At 39.4% G+C, this 23,801-nt stretch overlaps 2 protein-coding genes across 2 annotated transcripts; one reads left to right on the forward strand and one right to left on the reverse strand.

Moving 5' to 3' along the window:
- Positions 1–485: 485 nt before the first annotated feature.
- On the forward strand, positions 486–14,776 carry Smp_062630 (putative dynactin subunit; the record flags this gene model as incomplete). The annotated part of the gene is made up of 9 exons (XM_018797144.1): positions 486–560; positions 600–662; positions 697–805; positions 848–915; positions 946–1,199; positions 2,551–2,680; positions 11,197–11,454; positions 12,525–12,627; positions 14,562–14,776. The coding sequence occupies exons 1-9, from the start codon at positions 522–524 to the stop codon at positions 14,774–14,776; spliced, it is 1,239 nt and encodes a 412-aa protein (XP_018652215.1). The 5' UTR covers positions 486–521.
- A 529-nt stretch (positions 14,777–15,305) lies between these two features.
- Positions 15,306–22,714, reverse strand: Smp_062640 (hypothetical protein). The gene is made up of 3 exons (XM_018797145.1): positions 22,573–22,714; positions 17,106–17,243; positions 15,306–15,644 (listed from the first exon to the last, which is right to left on the reverse strand). Exons 2-3 carry the CDS (start codon positions 17,196–17,198, stop codon positions 15,396–15,398), a joined length of 342 nt encoding a protein of 113 aa, XP_018652216.1. The 5' UTR covers positions 17,199–17,243; positions 22,573–22,714; the 3' UTR covers positions 15,306–15,395.
- Between the last annotated feature and the right edge of the window lie 1,087 nt (positions 22,715–23,801).

Genomic DNA, 23,801 nt, shown 5'->3' on the forward strand with positions numbered 1-23,801 from the left:
TTAAGACGGCTGAACCTCTTCCTCTTGTATCGTAGAACACACATTCTGTATCTTAAATTACGACTTGAGTATCAATATGTCTTACCTTTATGCTCCCTTCAGCACTAATAATCTTCGAGGTCATAGCAAGTAGGTTCGAAAACCGCGGTTTAATAAATCTAAAGTGGGGTTCCAATTTTCTCATCGAGCGGTTAATGACTGGAAGCCTACCTGAACAAGTGGTATCTGTTCCATCAGTGAAAGTTCGCAAGGAAAAGCTGGACCTTCACTGGAAAGCAAATTGTTGGGATTACCACAGGTCTACCAACCTATTATCCTTATTACTGAAGCCTGAGTCAAGTTGCACATTCAAAGTAGTTTACTATTATCAGTTTTTTCTTTGCAAATATTATATGCTATTTCTATGAGCACATTACGCAATAAGTCAAATTATTGAAGTAATTCCGCATGACTTTGTTCTAGCCTTTTAGTTTTATTAAGCAGAAGAAGAGGGAGGGACTTTCAGATCGAAGGTCGCGGTGATGTCACTGGACCCGAAATACGCGGACTTACCATGGATTGTAAGTTAATTGTGTACTGGAATTCACTCCTGAACTTAGGCGCACGGACAACCAGATGTCTACGAGGCTGGAGAGCTCCCGGAAGCAGATCAAACGATGAAGGTGAGGTTCGCTACGGTTCTCACTTATTTTTAAGGAAACCGTCGAGGATACTATGTCAGCTAGAGAGATCGAAGTTGTTAAACTGTCAGTATCAGAAGCACATAAACGGTTTGCTGGCTGCAAGGTCGATTCTTCAAATGTTGGTCAGTTCTTAAATGATACGCAAACTTACCTCTGTTGATAAGACTTTTCCGACTCAATATCTGGGAATGGTAAAATTGGATATGCAATAGAAATGGATCAGTATGATCTTGTAAGCTTCAAGAATTACTTTTATTCTTAGTTTTCTCCCGAGTCAAAGGATAAAGAATCGCTTGTAAACAGGTTCCAGCGTCTGCAAACTGAGACACTTCAGTTGATTAGTGACATACAAGTTGTATCAGACCAAAATAATCTAAACCCAAAAGAACCTATTTCTACTGCTCATCTACTGTCGTGCGCAGAAATGTTATCTAAGAAGTTATCAACAATTAATCCTGCCGAATTATCTACAGTATGCTTGGACTCATCTGATACTGTTGGTCAAACGTTGCATAGGTAATATTATCCTATGTAACTGAATAATCTATTTGGTATACCCTCCATTGCGAGCTTAAAAGTTAAGTGATGTCATCCAAAGATTGGATAAGCCGCCATTGAATGCGTACTTTTTGTTGCTAGCTAACAATAACAAATTAACTAAACGATTGGTTTGTTGGTTATTATCTGATTAGGAAGTTAGTTTAACCACCAGGCTTTAAGTCAGTATTTCACAAGCTCACATTATGCTCCACCTGTCTAGGATTATGTTTCCAAATAATTCATTCATTCGTCACAGCGCTTAGAACTATACATTGATACTGAGGCACATCGTCCTACCAAGCCATAAACTTGACCGTATGTCAGTTTTTAAGAATTAGTCTCAGCAAAATCTTGGTCGATTTCGTAAGAACCTCTGGTTTTTTAGAATCTTATTAATTAGAATAACTCCAACTACGAGGTGGCAATATGCTTATTTTGGAGTGATTAAAATCTATGGGTCTTTTGTCATATAATGCTAGTTAAGTAATGCAAGTGATATCGTGGTAGTTATAGTCTATTATATCTTGCAGTCTTGTCTATTTGGATGCGTTTGTTTCCTGTTAACATAACAGACTAATTTTTAAAAGGTCAAAATAATGAAAATTGGTAAAATCCAATTATTGCTCTTCGGTATGTAATTTCTAAGAAACTCTACACGTATTTAATCCTGATACTATGAGTGAATTGGTTGTAGAGTCTTCTTTGCACCCATAAACCTACCACTGAACATTAAAATTTTAAGTTAAGGAACAACATGTAGTCTAACCCGTGATGCATTTAGTATAAACTTTCACTACAGTAAAACGATGGTGTATGTTTATCTCAACCAGTAGAGAATTTTTTTATTTACTCTCTGAAGAAGAAATTTAAACCAAGTTGCAAAGCGTCGGAACTTCAACTCTCACTCATCTAATTACTACAGACTTATTGTTTTACTATCATAAAGGTTCAGTTCTCAGGATGATATTCGTAGTGTATCAACAGTCAATTGTTGGAAAAATTAGGTGACAAATCTCATTTGTGTCTTGATGTAAAAGCTGTTGGTGTACCTTATGATTCGAGCGCTAATTGGTTGTTGCACTTCGGGAAAAACTTATTTTGTAGATGTGGTCATCTACATAACTGGAAACTTATATGATCTAAATACTACGAGCATTCATTGAGAAGTACAGATTTTATACTGTCAATTTATTTTTTCATGATGACAAAAACATAAGTATATCATTCAACCCCTTGTTCAAACTTCATGGATATTATTTATAATATAAATTATGGCTGCCTATCATATTAAACTTGCAAGTTTATCAGTCAATCTTTTAATTTCTAGTAAAATTTTGAGACAGATCGACGAGTTCAAACCGGAAAAACCAGCTTCTAGAAGTCCAAATAAGTCAAATCATTTAATCTACGAAATATATGATCGAAAGAGCTCTATCCAGCAATCAGACGCTGAAAAAGTAAGTAACTACACAGTTTCCTCTTGCTACTCAGTGGATATAGTTCAACTTGCTTCACATCCCCAATTGCCCTGGTTCGGTCATGGGTTGGGAGAGTTATCTCTCCCCCTCAAAATGCTCTCACATGGCCACGCGTATACAGTCATTGACAGGGAAGTCCTGCTCACTTCATTTTCGCGGCGGGTGTGTTCACGAAATTGAGAGGACAAAAAACGAGTTTCCGGTGCTTTGACCAGGTTAGTGGATATGGATCTACCTCGGGAAGTCGGAAAACCCCGATTCCAGACCACTGGTGCACATGGATTCCAGGATCCTGACGGAATAAATGACGTATGAACTTATTGTTGGTCACCGGCTACCATGCGACTACATCTAACGTTGCTCCACTGCCCTTTGGATTAGACCTTTGGGTCAAAGGTTCGGGGCGTGGACCCCTAAGAAAACTACCTGCCTCTGTTCGGCGCCCGGACAATACCTCAACCCTCCCACAAATCAAATGATTCGTGTGGCGCATATATACTTGGTGCCTCCTTGCACCAATGTGTTTAGATAAATTAATTAGTTAAAGATTGAGAGTTTGGTAAATATAAGTATTTGGTCTTTCAGTTATTTGTGGATAAAAGCAATTATTTTTAACTGCAAATACCCTATCCGAAATTAGTTGTCCCCGATAACAAACAAACAGGCTATATATCTACCAACCACATTAAGGGCGATTCATTTAGTTAAATTTCGGTGATGTAATAGTTCCCATAACTATAAACTTGTTCAGCTTCAGAGTGTGTCTGATTTACTGAGTACTGCTTCTCATAATGATATTTAAGCCACATTCCCCATGTAACTTACGCCTGTTACCCCTCGTGGAGGAGTATAGGCCGCCAAACAACACTCTCCATCTAACCCTGTCCTGGGCAATCCTTTCCAGCTGTTATTCATCCTTTTCATATCTGCTTCTATTCTCCGGCTTAATGTGCTCTTTGGCCTTCCTCTTTTCCACTTTCCTTCAGGATGCCACGTTAGGGCCTTCCTCGTGATGCAGTTCGGTGATTTCCTCAATGTATGTCCAATCCACTTCCAACGTCTTTTCCTAATTTCCTCTTGAGCTGGAAGCTGGTTTATTCTCTCTCATAATAGGCTGTTGCTGATAGTATCCGGCTAGTGAATGTTGAGTATTCTGCGTAGACAACTGTTTATAAATACGTGTACCTTCTTGACGATAGTTGTAGTAGTTCTCCAAGTTTCTAGGTCATCTACGAAGTCCAAATTACTGATTGATTCTGAGATGTCTATTGTATTCCATGCTTCCCCTCAGATGTCAAAGTCTTCATAATTCAGTCAATCACCAGAAGACAGGAACGGGGAGAGTAGGTGGCCTTGTCTGACTCCGGTCCTTACTGGAAATGCATCTGTCAGCTGTCCTCCATGCACGACTCTGCACTGTAGTCCGTCGTATGAGTTCTGGATAATGTTGACAATCTTCTCGGGAACTCCATAGTGTTATCCTGTCCACGCTGTGAAACGCATTCTCATAGTCAATGAAGTCGATGTATAGTGACGAATTCGACTCAGCTGATTGTTCCACGATGATTCTGAGTGTCGTAATTTGGTCTGTGCACGACCGACCCTTACGGAATCCAGCCCGTTGGTCTTGAAGTCGGGCGTCTACTGCGTCTTTCATCTGGTTCAGCAACACTGTTGAAAACGTTTCCTGGTACTGAGAACAAAGTGATGCCTATGTAATTCTCACATTTGTTCATATCTCCTTTCTTTGGTATCTTGATGAGATATCCTTCTTTCCAGTCCGTTGGCACTTGTTGCTCTTCCCAAATCTTCTTGAATAGAAGGTGAATCATGTTTGCAGTTACTTCAATGTCTGACTTCAGTGCTTCGGCTGGTATAATGTCATGTCCTGCCGCTTTCCCACTCTTGATTTGTCTGATGGTCATCTTGACTTCCTCGATCGTTGATGGAGTGACATCTATAGGAAGGTCTGTGTGTGCTGCTTCGATGTCCGGTGGATTCAATAAGGTTGGCCTGTTCAACAGTTCCTTGAAGTATTCTACCCATCTTTTTCTCTGTTCTTGAATCCCCGTGATTGTCTTTGTCCTTGACTGGTCTCTCTGGTTTACTATATCTCCCTGCTAGTTTTCTTCGTTGTATCATATTCCCTTCTCTTGCAGCTTTTTCTGCCGTCGTTTCTAGTTCTCCCATGTATTTCTGCTTGTCGGCTTTAATGCTTTTCTCCACTTCCTTGTTTGCTTCTGCGTAGTCTCAGTCAGTCAGTTACAACGTAGGACCAGGCACATATATGCATCGGTCCAAGTTGCCATACCTCGTTAGCACAACAAGATGAATACCGGATTCATAGAAGTAGTTAATTTAGTGGTGATAGTACATAAAGAAAGATTGTATATAAGGATATAGTATAGGAAGGAAAAAAGTTATGAAGCAATTTTAATCTCAAGGTTTAAGGGAAGATAAAGAGTGTATACACCTACGCCATTGCGATAGATTCTGAGCCATGTCACACAGAGTCTTCAACCATTGGTTACGATAGTCACGCGGACCCCAACCAGGTAGTCTGCATCTTCCAACATGGCTCAGACTAGAAGTTAGTGACTTCAAACACTGATGCCATGTTTTGGTTTGGCCGCCCCTAACTCTCTTCCAACCATCCCCAATACTAGTAAGCATTGCGCGTCATGGTAATCGGTGTTCAGGCATACATAACACGTGGCCCAACCATCTCAGTTGATGAAGATTCATGACCTCATCAACTGATTTACCATCATTCCCTAATACCCTGAGTCTAACCTCATGATTACCAACCCGGTGACCCCAGCAGATGCGAGCAATATTCCTATGGCATCTGTGGTCAAATACTAGTAACTTACGAGTATCTTCTACTCTTAATGGCCATGTTTCGCAGCCGTAAAGTAGAACAGAGCGAACTGCTGCGCGGTATACTCATCCCTTAATTGATAGACTGATGTCTCGTCTTCGCCATAGGTGACGTAAATTGGCAAAAGCCAGACGAGCTTTTTGAATCCGTGCTGAGATTTCGTCAAACACCAACCCATTAGGGCTGATCAGACTTCCAAGATAAGTGAAGTTGTCGACGCGTTCGACTACTTCACTCCCTATCCTTAGTTCAGGTGTTGACGCAGGCCAGTCCTGGAGTAACAATTTACAATTGGATGGGGAGAAACGCATCCCAAACTTTCTGGCATTATTACTAAGTTCTAACAGAAGACTCTGCATTTTGTCAGCATCTTCACCAAGCAGGACTATATCGTCTGTGTATTATAAGTCGATAAGTGGACCTCCTGGTAGGAGGTCAATCCCTGAAAGTTCTGTAGACGAGAGCGTTACTCCCAGCAGTAGGTCTATAATGAAGTTAAACAAAAATGGGGATAGTGTACAGCCTTGACGGACACCACTTGAGGTTGTAAAATCAGGTGACAGTTCGCCATAAGCTCTCACTTGACTAGTGGTGTTCGAGTAAAGAGGCCTCAAAAGGTTCATGTAGTTCTGAGGTACACCTTTCAATGACAGACACTGCCACAGAACCTCTCGATCTACAGGGTCAAATGCTACTATTAAGTCAGGAAAATCTATCATTACCTGACACTGATAAGCATGAGTGTGTTCTACAACGTGACGAAAAGTGAATATGTGGTCGATACAGCCACGACCAGGTCTGAAGCCAGCCTGATTTTCTCGTGGTTGCAGTTCACAAGTCTTAGTTAGGCGTCCGGTAATTATTGAGGCCAGTATTTTAGATGCTATGTTAGTCAGACTAATCCCTCTATGGTTATCACAGGATGATTTTGCCCCTTCTTATATATTGGGACAATCAGAGATTGTGACCAGTCAGATGGGATTACGTCCGTCTCCTTGATTTTAGCCAGAATATTAGTCAACCTAATCGCTAAATTTGGACCACCATATTTAAAGACCTCTGGAGCCAATCCATCTGGACCAGCTGCTCTTCCTCGTTTCAGATTAGTTATAGCCTTTTGAACTTCAAGTAGGGTCGCGGGGCCTACTTCAATGTTCCATTCAGGTTTTCTGGGAATAGTGGGTAGTTGTGCAGTAGCTAAAGGCCAGCTAAACTGTTCCTTAAAGTGTTCCGCCCATCGTTCTAAACGTTTGGGTTGAGAGCAGATAAGGGTTCCGTCTTTTTCCGAGATCGTTTCACTTACACTTGACTTCTTAATTCCGGTTTCTTTTATTAGTCTGAATAGTTGTCTGGTGTTGCCTACAGCCGCCGCCATTTCCATCTCTTTTGCTTTCGTTGCCCACCACTGCTCACGATCGTTCCTTAGACTTTTAGTTAACCTTGATCTAATTTGTTTACGCTCTTCGTCGTGTTCAGAGCCTGATGGGATGAGTTTACGCGAATCCATCAGTGAAATAGACTTAGAAGAAATCCACTGGTTTTTTGGAGCCCTATGGTTTAAATAACTAATAGATGTTACTGCTGTTTCCACAGCTGTTCGTGTGTCTTTCCAAGCAGCATCTGGGTCAGTCTCGTTTACAGAACTGCCTAGATGTGAACTCAGTTGTTTCTGGAATTCGCATTTGGCTTTTTCATCCTCCAGTTCAATCCTAATGGGTCTTCTTAGTGTACTTTTCCTGCGTCCATTGAGGCGCAGGCGAATGCGCGCTCGTATTAAAGCGTGATCAGAGTCTAAGCAAGTATTCCAATACGAGCGACAATCTTCTATTGAGCCTCTCCAACGATGACTGATGACAATATGGTCTATTTGAGTCCATCGTTGGTTTGGTGAAGGTGGTCGCCATGTTAGACGATGTCTCTCCTTATGCTTAAAATTAGTGCTTGCTAAAAATAAACAATTGTCTGAGCATAGTTGCAACAGACGATCACCATTATCGGTTCGTTGAGCCGGAATACTAAAACACCCACCTAAATGTCTTTCTGTTTGATTTAGGCTGCCTACCTGGGCATTAAAGTCACCCGCTACGACTACTATGTCTGAGCACTTAGCTTTCTGAAGAAGCTCAGAGAGTTTTCTATAAAAGTCATCTTTTACTTCATCAGGGTTGCAGTCAGTGGGAGCGTAGGCAGAAACGACGAAAAGGCAACGACGTGTGTCCCTATCCTTCCGAGTTCTTACGGAGCCATTTAGCCGGACAGCACACAGGCGCCTGTTAACGGGGATCCATTCTAGTAGTGCCTGTTCTGCCCTTGTACTTAGTGCTATGCCTACACCTGCAAGTCCACGAGAACTAGCCAACGGGTCGCCAGATACACGGAGGGTGTATTTCGTTGGCTGTCCATTTTGGCGAGGTGAGGTCAAGTGAATGACCACAATAGGATCCTGTATGCGTGTTTCGGAGACACAGCATACATCAATGGTACGAGATTCTAGGGTTTTAGCTAAGGAGGCCTGTTGACCGATTTGGCATAGGGTACGTACGTTGAAGGCTCCAATGTGTAGTTTGGAGCGAGGTTTTAGTAGACCTGGGACAGCGTTTCGCGCACTAGAATCGTTGGCCATGGTGACACTTGAGGAGGAAACCGAAAGAGGAAGTTTAGTGTTGAAAGTCGAGGTAGAAGGAATAGTAGGAATTGAAGGAGATTGATTATGAGTACAGTGGTCTTGAGTGCTGTTAGAGGTATGAGGGCAGTTATCACTTCCCGGTTGCCCACACCGTGGAAGGGTTCTTCTAGAGGTACCTGAAAAGGAAATTGGGTTAGAAGTGGTCTTAATGACCTGAGAGCGTGACTGCAGTGCCCAAGGGACAACTGTTGAGGTCGGTCACACACGACCTTTTTGTGGGTGATTTTTGTGTTAGCTCCGTTCTTCAAAGGACCTTACCGCCGGAGACGAAAATCCGTGGGATAAGGCGAGGTGTGCATTTTTAGGGTCGACTTTTTCTAACCCCACCCCTCCTTGTGGGAAGGCAGCATCGCTGTCATGCTGGTTGTCTGGAGGAAACACCTTACTGCCGTCACACCTCTGTACAGTCGGCAGTACGACTTCGGACCTTGGGTTTGCTGCTTTTAGTCTCACCGCTCTTCAAACGACCTGCCTGGCATAGTAGGACCTTGAGGAACGATTGTTCCAGCCAGTATAGCTCGATTGATTCATCACGATAGGCAAGCCCGACCACCACGTCAAGGTAGCAGCAACGGTCGGGTCTGCGTAGTCTGCTTGTGCCTTGAATTTCTCTGCTCGTGTTTTACTGTTTCTAATTGCTGTATTCTTGTTCTCCCTTTCTTCAATCTTGTCCAGGGTTCCCATAGAGACCCATTCCTTATGATGATGCTTCTTTGGCCCCTTTCTAGTTGTATGCCATCGTAGTTTCTTCTTTTAGTAAATCCTGTAGAGCTTGGAACCTGTTGCTGAGAGTTAGTATCTCGAAGGAAGGCTGTATTGAACCTTTGTAATGCTGTTTCCCCAGTTGTCCAGTGTTCCTCTAGCTTCAGTTTCATCTTGACAACCACCAGCTAGTGGTGATCTGAAGCTGTGTCAGTTCATATACTGGTTCTCACATCTTCCATTGTCCTTCGGAATTGTGTGTTGATACAAATATGGTCTATCTGGTTCTCTGTGGTGTGGTCCGGCGAGATCCATGTAACTTTGTGTATGCGTCTGTGGAAATATTGTGCCTCCTATAACCAATTTGTTGAATGCACATAGATTTGCAAATCTCTCCTCATTTTCATTTCTCTCTTCCAGTCCATTTCGTCCCATTATATCTTCATATCCTGTGTTGTCCACTCCAACTTTAGCGTTTAGATCTCCCATCAGGATGGTCAGGTCCTTTCTTGGGCACTTCGCTATGAATAATTTTAGCCTCGAGTGGAACTGATCTTTAATGTCGTCTTTGCTATCATTGGTGGTTGCATAACATTGGATAACATTCATTGTGATTCCCTCCTTTGTTTCGATGATTGTGAATACATGAGGTTCCCATCCTACAAATGCTTTACGTAGTCCTTTGGACAGCATCAGAGCAACTCCTCGAGTACGTGGAGCAGTTTCTTTTTCGTGACCGGAGTACAGCAGCATCTCTCCCTTATCTTGCCTTTGCTGTCCAGCTTGTGTCTAATGGGTTTCGCTGATTCCAAGTACTTCTAATTTGTATCTCCTCATTTCCGTTGCTATTTGACTGGATTTCCCAGTCTTCCACATTGTCCGGACGTTCCATGTACCTATAAAAATTGTTGCTCTGGTTGTTAGAAGGGGCATCGGCCTCGTGACTTCCGAAAAATTTCGGCTTTCATCATGAGGCGTCATAATTATTACTTCAACTCCCGGGGCAGGGTTTAAATAGTTTTAGTTGTTTTTTCTGGTTAGCGGGTTGTTAGGTAGTTAGTCTTCTATGGGATGGAGTCGCTAACCGCATGCCAAACCCTTCTTCCTTACCTGGGCTTGGGACCGGCAGTAACTCTAGTAGACCTACAGGCGGTTTCAAATTTGAAAACTGACTGGTATACTTTATGTACTAAGCCACTGTTGCGCAGTTTAAAAATGAATGTGAAAGCTTTCTCAGTGACAATTTCTAAGATGTTCATCGGAAATATGTGTTGAGGATATTCAGAAAACACAGTAGAGTATTCGAATTGCTGCTGAAAACGTAGTTCTATTCATTCTCACAAAGAGAGCATCGATAAAGTAATTTCGTTTAGTGTTTAAGAAAAACCTGTCAGAGATTATATCGAACAAAACTAGACCCGTTTTCAGGTTGCATTGAACCTATATTTCTATCAACATGTCCTCAGTAGTGTTTTTCAGTACAGTAAAAAGTGGGTGAGGCTATAATTTATAGACGACCTTTGAGTGACGCTAAAGTGACTTCAAGAATGTCCACCTGCTTATTAGGGTAAATGAGGTTTGGGAACTTGTATAAAGATTATGATTCGCAGTTAATGGTTAGGAATTAGACATAGGGTTTTCATCACGAACTGACATAAACTAAAATACCAAGACGCTATTTAACTATTTGGATGAATGAAATTTGCGCCAAAATGCAGGACCTGTTATTCTAAATCTCATTGGTCCTTCCATAAGTTATAGTCCCACCAAAAAAGAGAGGAATCCGCTCTTCATAATTTGGCGAATCGGCTTACTTCATGCACAAGGAAAGCCAATATGTTACAGGTATGTTGATAAGTTTATTAGTAATGTTTTGAGTATAAGGCCTCAAAGAATTATCATAGCCATAGTTCTGTTTCAAATTAGAAGTTGACTTTTCCGTTTAATATCCTTATACTTATGTTTAACTGAAGACTGCCTTGTGAATGTCTTGGATTACTTACTGTCATGTTTCCAAAGGCATCACAGTTCATCTGAGATCATTCAAGACAGTACCAGCGGTTTATAATTCATTATACATGTTTCTGGGTCATTAACGAAGTTACTTGACTCTCTTCACGAAATATGTGTTGTCAAAAAACCAAGCAGATCCGCTTGATGGTTTTATACTGGACTTGTCTAAACATATGTTTATGCAAGATCCTACAAAATAGTGTAAAATTTTAGGTGGCAGATGTCGATCGTCGGATTCATCGCATCGAAGCTCTTATTGGCCAGCCAGATCCTAACAAACTCACAGCTCTAACAGCAGATACAACTACTCATGGTCTTCTGGAAGCATGTTCGCGTTTGTCTGCTCGTTCGTCGTTATTTCAGCAGGGATATCTTGATATGATCGAAGCTCGTCTAGCATCACTGCAAGGGAAGTTACAAGCCGTTACTGAAAAGCGAGAGGCTATCGCGGATTATGATATGCAAAATAAAGTGAGTTTATACCTTGCGTTGTGTTGCTTCAAAATGTCACACCTATTTACAATATGTTGAGAATGAATTCTGGGTAGTTGTTAGGGCTCATCATAGTTTTACTTGCACATAAATTTGCCGGACTGTAAACTGCATCCATCGCTGTCTCAAATAACTATTCATAATGTGGCTAAACGTTTTTTTCCAAACCTATGCCTGACAGTTCCTTGTAGGACAAAGTAAAATTGAAGTTTTCAACCTAGCAAAGAACTTTGCTGTCAGTCAGCCGTAGGTATCGTAGAACTGGACACAATTGCTCTGGTTCAATTCGTCACATCATCGTCATGATCAGTACCAAAGTAGGAATAGTATAAGTAGCACCGAAAAAAGATAAGCCGTAGAAAATGTGATCCTCAAGGAAATAATAAACCCACTTAATAGAATGCACTAAATAATTTTGAAAGGTCAAAGAAAGACAAGGTGGACGGATCCGGGATCCATCTTAGTCTAAAAATTTTTTAGAAAGAGAATAAAGGATCACCTTTTCACCCTCTTACTATACTAGCTTAGAGAAATACATGTAAATTATTAAGTACATTTCGAAGTGATTGATATGGTATTCCTACACCATCTTCATTATTAAGCACTATTGTGTAATGGAATTAATATCAGCCTATTAATTTCGAAAAGATGTTATTCTTATATAAAAACTAAACAGAATATAGTATAAGGATTTTACTTTTCTACTTCTATCAACAGAATTAATACTAAAGTTCAGTTTAAAAACTTACAAAACTAAATAAATTAGTGAGAAACAAATTTAGTTATGCATATTTTTGGTACTGGTTTTTAATTGAGTTATTGTATTGTTTACTATACTACTAGCGTTTCCACAGGTGTTTTCGACAGATGAAATTCTCCTTACTTTATTTACATATACCCTGGTGAGTTCGCCGATTAGAGATTATCAGTAAAGCTTAAAGCTCCACACTTATTTTTGACCGAATTATTGAACAACAACCAGTTATCTTTCTGAGTGATGACTGGAAGACTTCATAAAATGAATAAATACATTTATTACCTAATTTTAGATCGCAGAACTTTACGAACTGGTAAAGAAATGGAATGATGTGGCCGATAGTTTACCTATGATTGTAGAACGACTCAGCACCCTAAAATCACTACATGAAGAAGGTAAACAGAACATATGATTTGACATGTAACTTATCTTGTTCACTTTTTGAAATGCCTGCTTTCTATTTACTGTGGGGAGATGGTATAATGATTATAACAGTTGGATCGTACTTCACGTAACTCGGTCTAATCAACTAATTGAGTCCTTACAAAAAATAGTATGACCTAAAATAAAATACACAAACTCCTACCTTCGCTCTTGAGCTGGATAGCCATTTGTATTTGCTTGTGCAAGCAACAGATCATGAACTGTTCCGTTGAATACTAATACCACTTCATACAACTATCACTTGGATTTAACATCAAATTTCGCAAAACCTAACCCTACTATTTGGTCCAAAACAACATATGTAAAGTCCATTACAAAGTAATATCCAAATGAAATATTAACAAATATTTTGATTGGAAAGCATCGGGACTCGAAATTGAATTACGCTCGTCAGACCTCAGAGATTGTATATTATATGGGTAAACGTGGGCAATCAGGCGTAAGAGTTTTAATTCCAGTGAAGAGTTGAGTATACATTTCGAAGGTCACATCCTTCAGTCAATTATTTAAATGACACATTCATGTTGGGTTTTATATGTCTTTTACGAAATTGAGAGGACGAAAAGTGAATGTCCAGCGCTTTACTCGGGTTGGTGGACATGGAAAGTCCATCTAGGGGAGTTGGAAAACCCTGATTCCAAACCAATGGTGTACATGGGCTCCAGTATCCTGAGGGAACAAACGGCGTATGAATCAATCGTTGGTCACCGGCTACCATGGGACTGCATCTCTTCACGATGCTCCACTGCCTTGTGGATCAGGCATTTAGGCCAAAGGCTCCGGGTGTGGCCTCCTAAGAAAACCACCTGCTTCAGTTTGGGCACTTGGGCAGTGTCACAGCCCTCACACAAATCAAATGAGATTTGTGTGGCGCATATATATCTGGTGCCCCTTTGTACCGATATTTATGTGTTTAAGTAAAGTTTGTATCTAGTATTTTGTGTTAGAGTATACTACTTTTTTTAGGAATGAAAGCTATTCCGCTAGTCAGTTGCGTTGCTTTCGATATTCGTTTATTTAGGGCCGTGCACCAACAATTCGATCTCGTGAGCAGTTATCAACAGACTATACTGGATCACTGCGTTTTATCTATAGATCAATTCCCTACCCATTTATTCCAACCACCATAACATGTACATCATCATAGCACGGCCACAAGTGTTCACTACAAAAATCTGACTAAAACACTTCCTGTTTGTAAAGGTAATATTTTGGAAGGAATAGGATTATCACTTGGACCTTTAATCAAGCTTAATGTCAAATTTTAAGCAGTGACAATGGAAAGTTGAGTACATACAGTCCTACATTGGGAGAGTAGTATTAAAACAGACTATACACCACTTCATAAAATTATTTCTGAACTGGTAATCTTCATTACATTACATACTACGTACGATAACAAAATTAGTTTATTGAAGTGGAGGGGCGGCTTAGTTGTTAAATAATTCGACTATTAACCATTTGATTGCAAGTTTGAACCTCTGTTCATCTATCTTTGTTTGGGCAGACAAATAGTATTAACATCCATACAACTGTAGTTTGGCTTAAAGCGAAATACATATAACCATGGTTCATAAACGAATCTCATTATTATTTATTGAATAAGTACTATGAACACTGTTCACCTCATCACAAATGGTCATGTAAAACAATTACCTATTAAATAACATTGAAGCAGATTTTCCTACTAACCTGACTTTCTCCATAGTAAATCATATAGTTCAAAACAATAGTTATTTTTGCTAACTCTCCGAGATACGTTCATTTCACTATTTAAAAATTAAAACTGCTGATAATAAAAAGTTCCGCATTTATTCATATATTACTGATTGATAATATACTTATCAACCTACTGACCAAACGTAATCATTTGTTAATCTTTCAGCGTCTCAATTTAGCCAATCTCTGCGTACAATAGAATCAAGTCAAAAAAATGTGGAAGGAAGTTTATCTTCGTATACCAAACTTTTAGAAGAGGTAGCTTCATCCTTCATTAGTTTCATTATATTTCAGGTACAAAATAATCTTATCAAGAACATGGAGGTCATAAAGGACAACTTCACCACCATAGAATCACATTTTCCAATTAGTTCTAAGTAAATTATTTGCTGAGTATACTCGTTGTTGGAAACATTCTTCCCATCATTCATTCTTTCAAAACAGTATTCTTTACGTAATGTTTTATTGACAACTGGTTTGTGGTTTTTAATCATATCCATTATAATTTGAAATCTTATTTTGTCTTTCAGTTCGTTTTGGGACCACTTGCTTGTAGACCATTTAACATTTTTAATAGTAAAGACGGTGTGATTTATCTGAAGTAGGTCGCCGGAAACACGAAGGCACTAAATTCTTTCGTTTACAATAATAAGACTTTCAGTCACCACAGAAAAGTATTGTTTTTTTGAAAAGAACCTGTTAGTTGATGTGCCACGAAAAAAAATTTAGGAGCAAAGAATAATAATGTGTCCGTTCCCGTTTTCTAATTATAAATTTTGGCGCACTATGGATGAACTTCAACTGGAACAACCAATAAGTGGCACCTTACTACTGCTTTCACATAAGTATGAAAATTCACCCTTATTTTCTTACTCTATGAAGCCAATCCAATGATGGTTTGAAAAATCAATTTATCGTTAATATGCACTATATTTGAAGATAGTTAAAGTTGAAGTACACAAGTTATAAAAAATATATCCGGGAAATTGAAGCTAACAAACTACCAAGTATGCGGCCACAAACGTTTCTGTTTATCAATAAGTCTCTTAAAAATGAGCGCCCGCCCTTCAGGAGTGGACATTCTAACTGATTCCGACATTTTGTTCTCCCGACGAGAAAGCAATATGGTGTACAGCTTTTTGCGAGGTAACTGGGTCGGACCTATTCTATTGTGGATGGTTCGCATCATCAATTCATACGACCTAGGAAGGCGATTGTTCCGATTATTTGGTCCGACTTCTTTTGGTGTCTAAAGTAAAAACCAACTAATAAGTTCCGAATGAATAAAATCCAATTATAATAAACAATAATCAAAAGTTTTGATCAATTAGGCAACACAGGAACTCTAAAGCAATAAGACCTGAGTGACTAATTTACTGACTGTTAGTAGTGCGTACAGTAGGTTTATAGTACCCGAAAGCCTTTCACATGGTTGTGTTGCGCGTAAAATGAACACATCAGAGCGTTTAGCTTTTTTCGGGTGGGATAGCTTCATATAAACTTCATCCGAGCTGCAATCAACCACCTTAAGCAACAATGCAAGCAAGTTTCGTGATGCTGTTCTCTCCCTCTAAATGCAAAATGTTACTTCAGGATTGGCTTGCGTCATCGTCTGAATTAATGATAGGGAGTGAAGTAGTTGAGCGCATCGACCGCCTGACTTCTTTTTAGAGTCTCACCAGTTTTGATGGTCTAGTGTCTGACGAAATCTCGTCACGGATTCAAAAGGATCGACTGACTTTTACCAACCTGCGACGGGAGATGTTTCCTGATGCAGGAGTGGGCTGGAAGAAAGTTAAGGGCGTCCAAACCGAAACATGGCATCAGTCCATGAAGTTACCGACAACTGGACTTAGCCATATTAATAGATAAAGACTACCTGGTTGGGATTCGGGTGATTATCGTACTCAATGGTCAGAGACGTTGAATGATATGGCTTCAAATCGTTTTTAATGGCACACGTGCATCTTTTTTTTGTTATCCTCCAGATTTCGAGATGCTGAATTCCTCATAACTTTCTCTTGTTTTTATTTTACGAATTTATATTTTCTCGGATCGTCTTTTCGATGCCTAGTCTTCCTGATTGCTTTTATATATGCTACTCTGGGATCTGTCTTAACTTCGTTTTCTGTACTAATGGGGTATGAGAACTTGGACCGATGTGCATATGTACTAGGTTCGACTGTCTAACCGATGTTTGCTACATATTCAAGACCTGAAGTACTGAAAATTCGTCTTCCATCTGTCGAATGTAAAAGCCTGTTTTACGTGTGTTAAAACAAATATTGTAGTAATAGCCAGGGATTTGGATGCATAGGTCGATCATCTAGGCACAGACTCGACTAAGCGACTAATGAAAACTTATCAGTTGCAAGTTGAATAATAGTGGCTATGTACTGCAACTTTGCGCAGACTACAACCTATTGTTGGCCAGAACCAACTTTCTATACAGTCATCACCGGTGCGCTCTTGGTGTTCTTTAAAGAAAAGTTACGTCACCTATGCAACTATCTGAGGATAAGTCTACTTCCGATTGCGTCCGAACTATTGACTTCCGTCATACTATGCAGTGTTCTAAACTCGTGAAATAATAACTCACGAGAAGCAGGCTGTAAACTATATTTAGTAGGACAAAAACTATTTAAAAAACATATAAAAAAGATTTCAGAGGATAGACGTTCAATATCACGACAAATCTACTCAAACTCACCTGAGGCTCGAAGTGTCGAATTAAGTTGAAACTACGGCAACTAAACGCCCTACTCAGTATGGGGGAAATCGGATTCCATAATGTACTAGACATTTGTACACACGCTGATTTGTCGGAATCAACTAATTCGAACTAAATCTTAAAAGTGAAATTTAAAAAAGGTATGACTACATTGTGCGTAAAACCCTAGTTTAAAAAAAACAGTAATGCAAGGCTGACATGAAAAGTGATAATGAGGTACAAATTATTCAGGAAGAGAATCAATAATCATTCCTTACAGCATATGTTGATAAAGACATATCAATAAGAATCAAGAATATCACTAGTCCAATATTCGAAGTGGAGTTTATAAGACAGTTTACGAATTAGGTAACAATTGGTTTTCCAGTGTTCAGACGTTTGAGTTTCATGCCTCGACATTTGAACTTTTTATGGTGATAGTTTACATGCTACTTATTTGGCTAAAGCACAAATAAAACATAAACCTTCCTTTGATAAAATGTTTAGGTCTTGGAGAATATTTTTTAACATACACTAGATAAAAAGTTTCAAATATTCACTGGCTTTTACAAGCCTCACGTATTAAGCTAATGGTTTCTCATACTACCACTTTTGTAGGTCAGAGCCTCCTCGTCAATATGCCTTATTTCAGAAACAGCTTTTACAATCATGCGTGACAACAAAAATGGAGATACATGGTTACTATACGAATTAGAACACAAGAAAAAAATAGAACTTGATATTATGTGAGCCCTAGCAAACAACAAACCAGTTGGAGAAAAGTCAATAGTAGAGATTAATGATTGCGTTTATGAGTTAATCAATTATGCGACTGTTTTTCAGTGTCTCCATATTTAAATACATTTGGTAACTTAAAAATATTTAAACAATATAGAACCTGAGAACTGGATTCCCTCAGTTAAACATTTTCATTAGTTTGATGTAGACTACTACTCTGTTTGAACGTGTTTATTGCAATGCAAAGGCAAAGTGAAGGAAAACGCAACACTGATCCAACCTATTAACAGCTTTGGAGAACTTTTAATGGACGTAAGACGGCGAAACTTGGTCCATTACTTGCTGGATTTCCTAAAGAATGTATAGCAATCGCTTTACTTAGTTTAATATATTTTTACAGTTCATTTGGTGATCGAATTAGTTGACACTAGTCAGGAATATGATTTTGGTCAAAAAAGATGGATACTTTTACAATGGCTTTACGAATATTTCTGAAAACTCAAAGCTGAAGTAGTTTTACTGTTCAAAAGAAAGCTTATTATAGGCCTTAATGGGATTTTTATAGTAAAAAATGAAAGGAGTTTAAACTGAAGAAAACACCTCACTACTCGAACGTCATTGATTGAGTCAAAGATGTTGACGAGCCGTCAGTAAAATTGTTAAACTAAAGTAACACTCGTTAGTGCTTCATACTATTTTCATTTGTAATCAACTTTATCATAGACATTTTTCTGGAGATAAAGCTTTCTTCATCAGACTTTTGAAGGATTGATGTTGCGAAAAATTCACTTATGAAACTAAAAGACATAACAGTTCCTGTTGAAGAAAATACTGACATAATAGTCTTCTAAAGATCTTGAGTAAAAATACAAGCAAATGCGAGACGTATCTTTATCCCTCTGCAAAATTGTTGCGTCGGGACTGATTTGCATCATCGCCTAGACTGATCGTAGGGAGTGAAGTAGTTGAGTGCACCGTTCACTTAATGTATTTCGGATGTTTTACCAACCCTCGTGGGTCGGTGTCTGGTGAATCCTTAACACGGAGTTACGAAGCTCGGTTTGCCTTTATCAGCTTGTATCACTTGTGGCGTGGGTGAAATGTTTGTTACCCAACCAAAAGATGAGTATACTGTTTAACAGTTCGCTCCTTATTACCTGATTATTGCAAAACCTGGTTTATAAAAGTGGGTATGGGTAGGTTGAAGGTTTCTGATAACATGTCTTCAAAGGGTTTCTCTAGTATGGGAGATGGACGAGTAGGCACTGCTATGATTAAGCATAGAGTGTTAGGTAAATTAGTTGACCGGGTTGTAGATCTCTATCGATTGAAGTGGTTGGGTTATGTGTTGCCTATGCCCGACCACCACCTACCTCGACGGACGGTGATTTAGTGTAGGATTGCGTCAGAAAATACCAGAGACAACCAAACCAAGACTTGATATTGATTCATGACGTCCCTGTTGGTCAGAGCCATGTTGGTGGATATAGACCACCTGAATAGGATCGTAAGTTATTTCTGTCAGAGTTACGTCGTAAGTTTATGTACACTCCGCTTAATATTTTTTTCATGAATACAAGACATTTTCAATTAAACTGACATTCTGTTGGTTATCACATCGATAAATTCTGCCAGTAGCTCTTCTAGAGTTACTGCTTGTCCTAAGGACGGGAAAACAAGACTTCAGTATGCGGTCGGTAACCGTATCTCAATTCAATTCGAATGGGTGTCCTTAGTGTAGTTTTCCTGCATCCAGTGAGGAGCAAGCAAATGCCTGTCCGTATTAGGGCATGATCGGAGTCCAAACAGCTACTCCAGAATGAGCGATAGCCTTCTATCGAGCCTCTCCAACGATGATTGATGGCAATATGGTCTATTTGAGTCCATTGTTGGTTTGGTGCAGGTGGTCACCATGTTAGACGATGTCTCCTTATGCTTAAAATTAGTTTGCTAAAAATAAACCACCGTCTGAGCACAGTTGCAACAGACGATAACCATTATCTGTTTGCTGAGCCAGGATACTAAAATACTCGCCTAAATGTCTTTCTCTTTGGTTTAAGCTACCTACTTGGGCATTAAAGCCACCTGCTACTAGTACAATGCTTGAGTGTCTAGCTTTATGAAGAAGTTTAGGCAGCTTTCTGTAAAATTTATCTTTCACTTCATCCGGGCTGTGGTCAGTGGGAGCGTAGGCAAAGAAGATGTTTGACGTACAATACCAATCAAACATAGCTCCTATCTGATGAAATTCAGTAATCTACAACGTAGGACCAGGCACATATATGCATCGGTCCAAGTTGTCATACCTCAATAGCACGACAAAATGAACGCCAAGTTCATAGAAAAATTTACTTCAGCTATTTCGCAGCTGAGTGAATGACTGAGTAATGTAAAGACGAACAAAATTGAAAATAAGAATATGATACAGTGAAAGATAATTAGTTCGTAGGAAGGTATCTAAGGAAAACTAAACACTGAATAATTCATTAACTGAAGCTGGATTGTGTCATTTTTGTGTTTTTTTAACACCGGGAAATCCCTATTATTATTTTAGACACAGGAAAACACAATATGTCGGAATACAACACATTACAACAGCTCTATGTGAAATCAACAGAAAAAAGAAGGAATACCGCAGTAAACAAGCACAAAGAGATAGGTGTAGAAGTGTGATATTCGAGGTTCGGAAAAAGCGTGGATAAATACATAAGTTAACACGATCAATAACGAAATTTTTACCCTCTGATTTACAACATTGAAGAGTTAGAAGCTAGAAAATTTGATGGGCTTGCGCCAACACCCAAAAACTTCGTGTACTGTGGGTTTTGATCTGGTGACTCATATTATATTGAAGCACACCAGAACCTCACTACTCAACAAATAGGGCATTCATGTGTTTAAAAAAATCAGAGTATCCCTATTTCGTCGACTGACGTTTTAGGGAATAAACAACCCATACCGACATGTCCAAGCCCTCGTCTCAAAACCCACACAACCATACGCTTAAACCGCATCATAGCTGTCAGTTAGTGAAGAAAACCATCATTTCGATTACTAACCTTGAATTCTAACTCTAAGTCCAAATTTAAGTTACTCATACTGATTAGTAAACCTCCTTTGACCCTAGTAAGTGGGTAAGTTGTTTCAAGGTCGGTTTGATGTTGCGTAAAGGTCGTCCATAAATTGTATTCACACTCGACTTACTTGCCACCTCACATTTTACGTACATTAATTACCGTCAATGTTTTCACTGGGCTATCATCGAACCATAAAGACAAACAAAAAAATGCTGGGCTAATGACGGGCGCTTGTTCACTAGAGTTAGTGCAAAATACAGAAAGACCAAATATTATACTATTTGCAGTTCATGCAACACGAATTTAAATGTTACAAACAAGCAACCACGAATTTTAAGTAATGACATATTTGTTTAACATAGAACGTGAGTGTCCTTCTATGCCTGAATTACTACAGCCTCAAATGACCACATGTCTGCTTAGCAATCATCTATACTAAAACTGTTGATTGAGGCAATGAAGTCCATTTGTCGACGATTCTGTGGGAAAGTTGATAGTCAGCTGATAAGTAGTTTGTTCCTGTGAATGGCTTCGGATAGAAAGCTATTTGAGTTCAAGCAGCATTGCTGGCACAACCACGTTCAACCACTCTTACTAAGCCAATTGAAAGCCGTAGGTTTTATTTTCGCGCAAACTTAGTGGTACCATCCTTTGTAGACAACACACTGCAGCCAAATCCCCCTATTTTGGAGAAGTCGCAAAGGAAAACTTTGAGGAAAAAGCACGAAAACCCAAAAAACTCCCATGTTTGGGAAAAATACCCAAAGTTTGGGAGAAACCCCCGAAATGTTTAGGGAATTTTATATCCCACCTATGTAAGGCCACACTTAGAATACTGTATCCAAGCAGCTAGCCCTTGTCTGATAAAGGATACTAAATCGCTTGAGCGTGTCCAGCGTGTAGGGACAAAATTAGTAAAGGGTCTTTCTAAACTCCCTTACGATGAGCGTTTAAAACGTCTAAACCTTTTCCCCTTATCTTATCGTAGGACGCGAGGTGACCTTATACTGGCATTTCGTATCTTTAATTATGATCTGGGTGTTAATATGTCTTATCTTTTTGCTCCCTCCAGCACTAGTAATCTCCGAGGTCATAGCAAGAAGGTTCTGAATCCGCGATCTAATAAACTAAAGGTGGGGTCCCGTTTTTCCCATCGAGTGGTCAATGACTGGAACGATTTACCAGATCAAGTGGTATCGGCACCATCAGTGAACATTTTCAAGAAGAAGCTGGACCTTCACTGGAACGAAACCTGTCAGGATTAACACAGGTTCATCAACCTACTATCCTTATTACTGAAGACTGAAATTTTGGGTTTTCCCCAAAATCGTAGAAATATATATTTCCACAGAATCCAACAACACTTTGGGGTTTTTCACAAAATTTCTCAAAACTTTGAGTAAAACTACCAAACTTCTGACGACTTCGGGGAAAACCCCAAAATTACCCAAAATATGGAGATGGAGATGCCACTTCCCACAGGGTATCGATAGCCCGGGAGCTGGTAACTACTTTTTTTGCCCTATCTAGTCATCAATCAGGGTTTTTCATATGAACCAGATACAAAACATGCAGAGATACAAGCCGATAACCAGACAAGTGGTGTAAAATCGTAAACTGTTAGATTCAAAAGTGCAACAAATAAAAATTACCGACGTCCTCAAAAAGCTCAGATGACAAGTTAGTCTCTAAAAATTGATACTTTTGGAGTTGATTGGACTTGAATAAACTCAATTAGGGGTGAAGATAGAAGCCTTATCGCGTAAATGCCATTTTCAAAAAGCGAGCGTGGAGGTGAAAATTCGCATCAGTTTCAGTTTTGGAAGTACAGGAGGTTAGGTGGCCCATGCTAGTCCTGATAATTATGGTATCTCAATTGATCGAATTTTCTTTTGAAAGAGTCAACAGACGGAGCTTTAAACACGTGTTGAGATAACGAATTCCATCCGATTATCCTATGGGAAAGCTGGTTATCAGCTGACAAGTAATTTGTTATAGGCTTATAAACATTTTTGGGGTGTCCTCAAAAATCCTCTGGTTTGGAAGACAGGAAAAACGAGGACATATCAGATGCAAATTTATCACTAAGTCATTTGAAAACTATAATCAAATCGTCTATGGTTCTTCGGTATGACGATGGGAATATGTTTAGTATAGCCAGTTGAGCATCATTGAGAACTTCGCTCTTCCAAGAATCATCTTAGATGCTGTTCTCTGAACCTTGTCCTAAAGCTCACTGTCTTTTTTTCGAGTAGGAGCTAGCCACTTGTATGCAGTACTCAAGTTTAGTACGCACTGTAGCTGTAAATAATTCCCCAAAATCAATAGCTCATTAAGTGTTCGACATTGGATGCTGACCACGTTGTTTAAGTGGACTTGTTTAACTGAAGGCTTTCGGTCATGCATCCGTACCAGATCACGTTACGACTCAGCGTGGGAAACAACTCCTACGTTCACTAGCCATATTAGAGCAACCGCTTCTCGATATATTGATAACGTATCAAATATATCTTTCCAACCTCTTCGCATCTGACTTCTGATTTTAATCAAGCGGGTGACAATTCGAATATAGGTGTTACTGGGTAATAGTTGTCAACCTAGAATACTTGTCATATCTTCAGCACGAACACTGTGTACGAAGTCAAGAAAGTTTTATCATCGATATGGTTAAAGGCACAACATATTGACTATAAAGTTCGAGAACCTTTGGTGGCTATTGCACTGCATTGTTCAGTAGTTTCCAAGTCCTAGACATCGATGACTCTTGAGTCATTATATGTCTGAACAACAGGTAGCTCAATGTTATTCATCATGTATGTACCTGTATCTTGATGACCAGTATGCATTACAATACACTTGTGATCATTGATTGACAACTGCC

This window comes from Schistosoma mansoni, chromosome 4, assembly GCF_000237925.1.
Source record: "Schistosoma mansoni strain Puerto Rico chromosome 4, complete genome".
Lineage (NCBI taxonomy): Eukaryota > Metazoa > Platyhelminthes > Trematoda > Strigeidida > Schistosomatidae > Schistosoma > Schistosoma mansoni.

Bases quoted from the DNA above. Each gene is read 5' to 3' on its own strand.
- Smp_062640 (XM_018797145.1), bottom strand. From the start codon at position 17,198: ATGTCTAGTACATTATGGAATCCGATTTCCCCCATACTGAGTAGGGCG. The intron at 15,645-17,105 runs GTGAGTTTGAGT...TTTTTACTTTAG, and splicing joins TTCGACACTTCGAGCCTCAG to ACACCAAAAGAAGTCGGACC.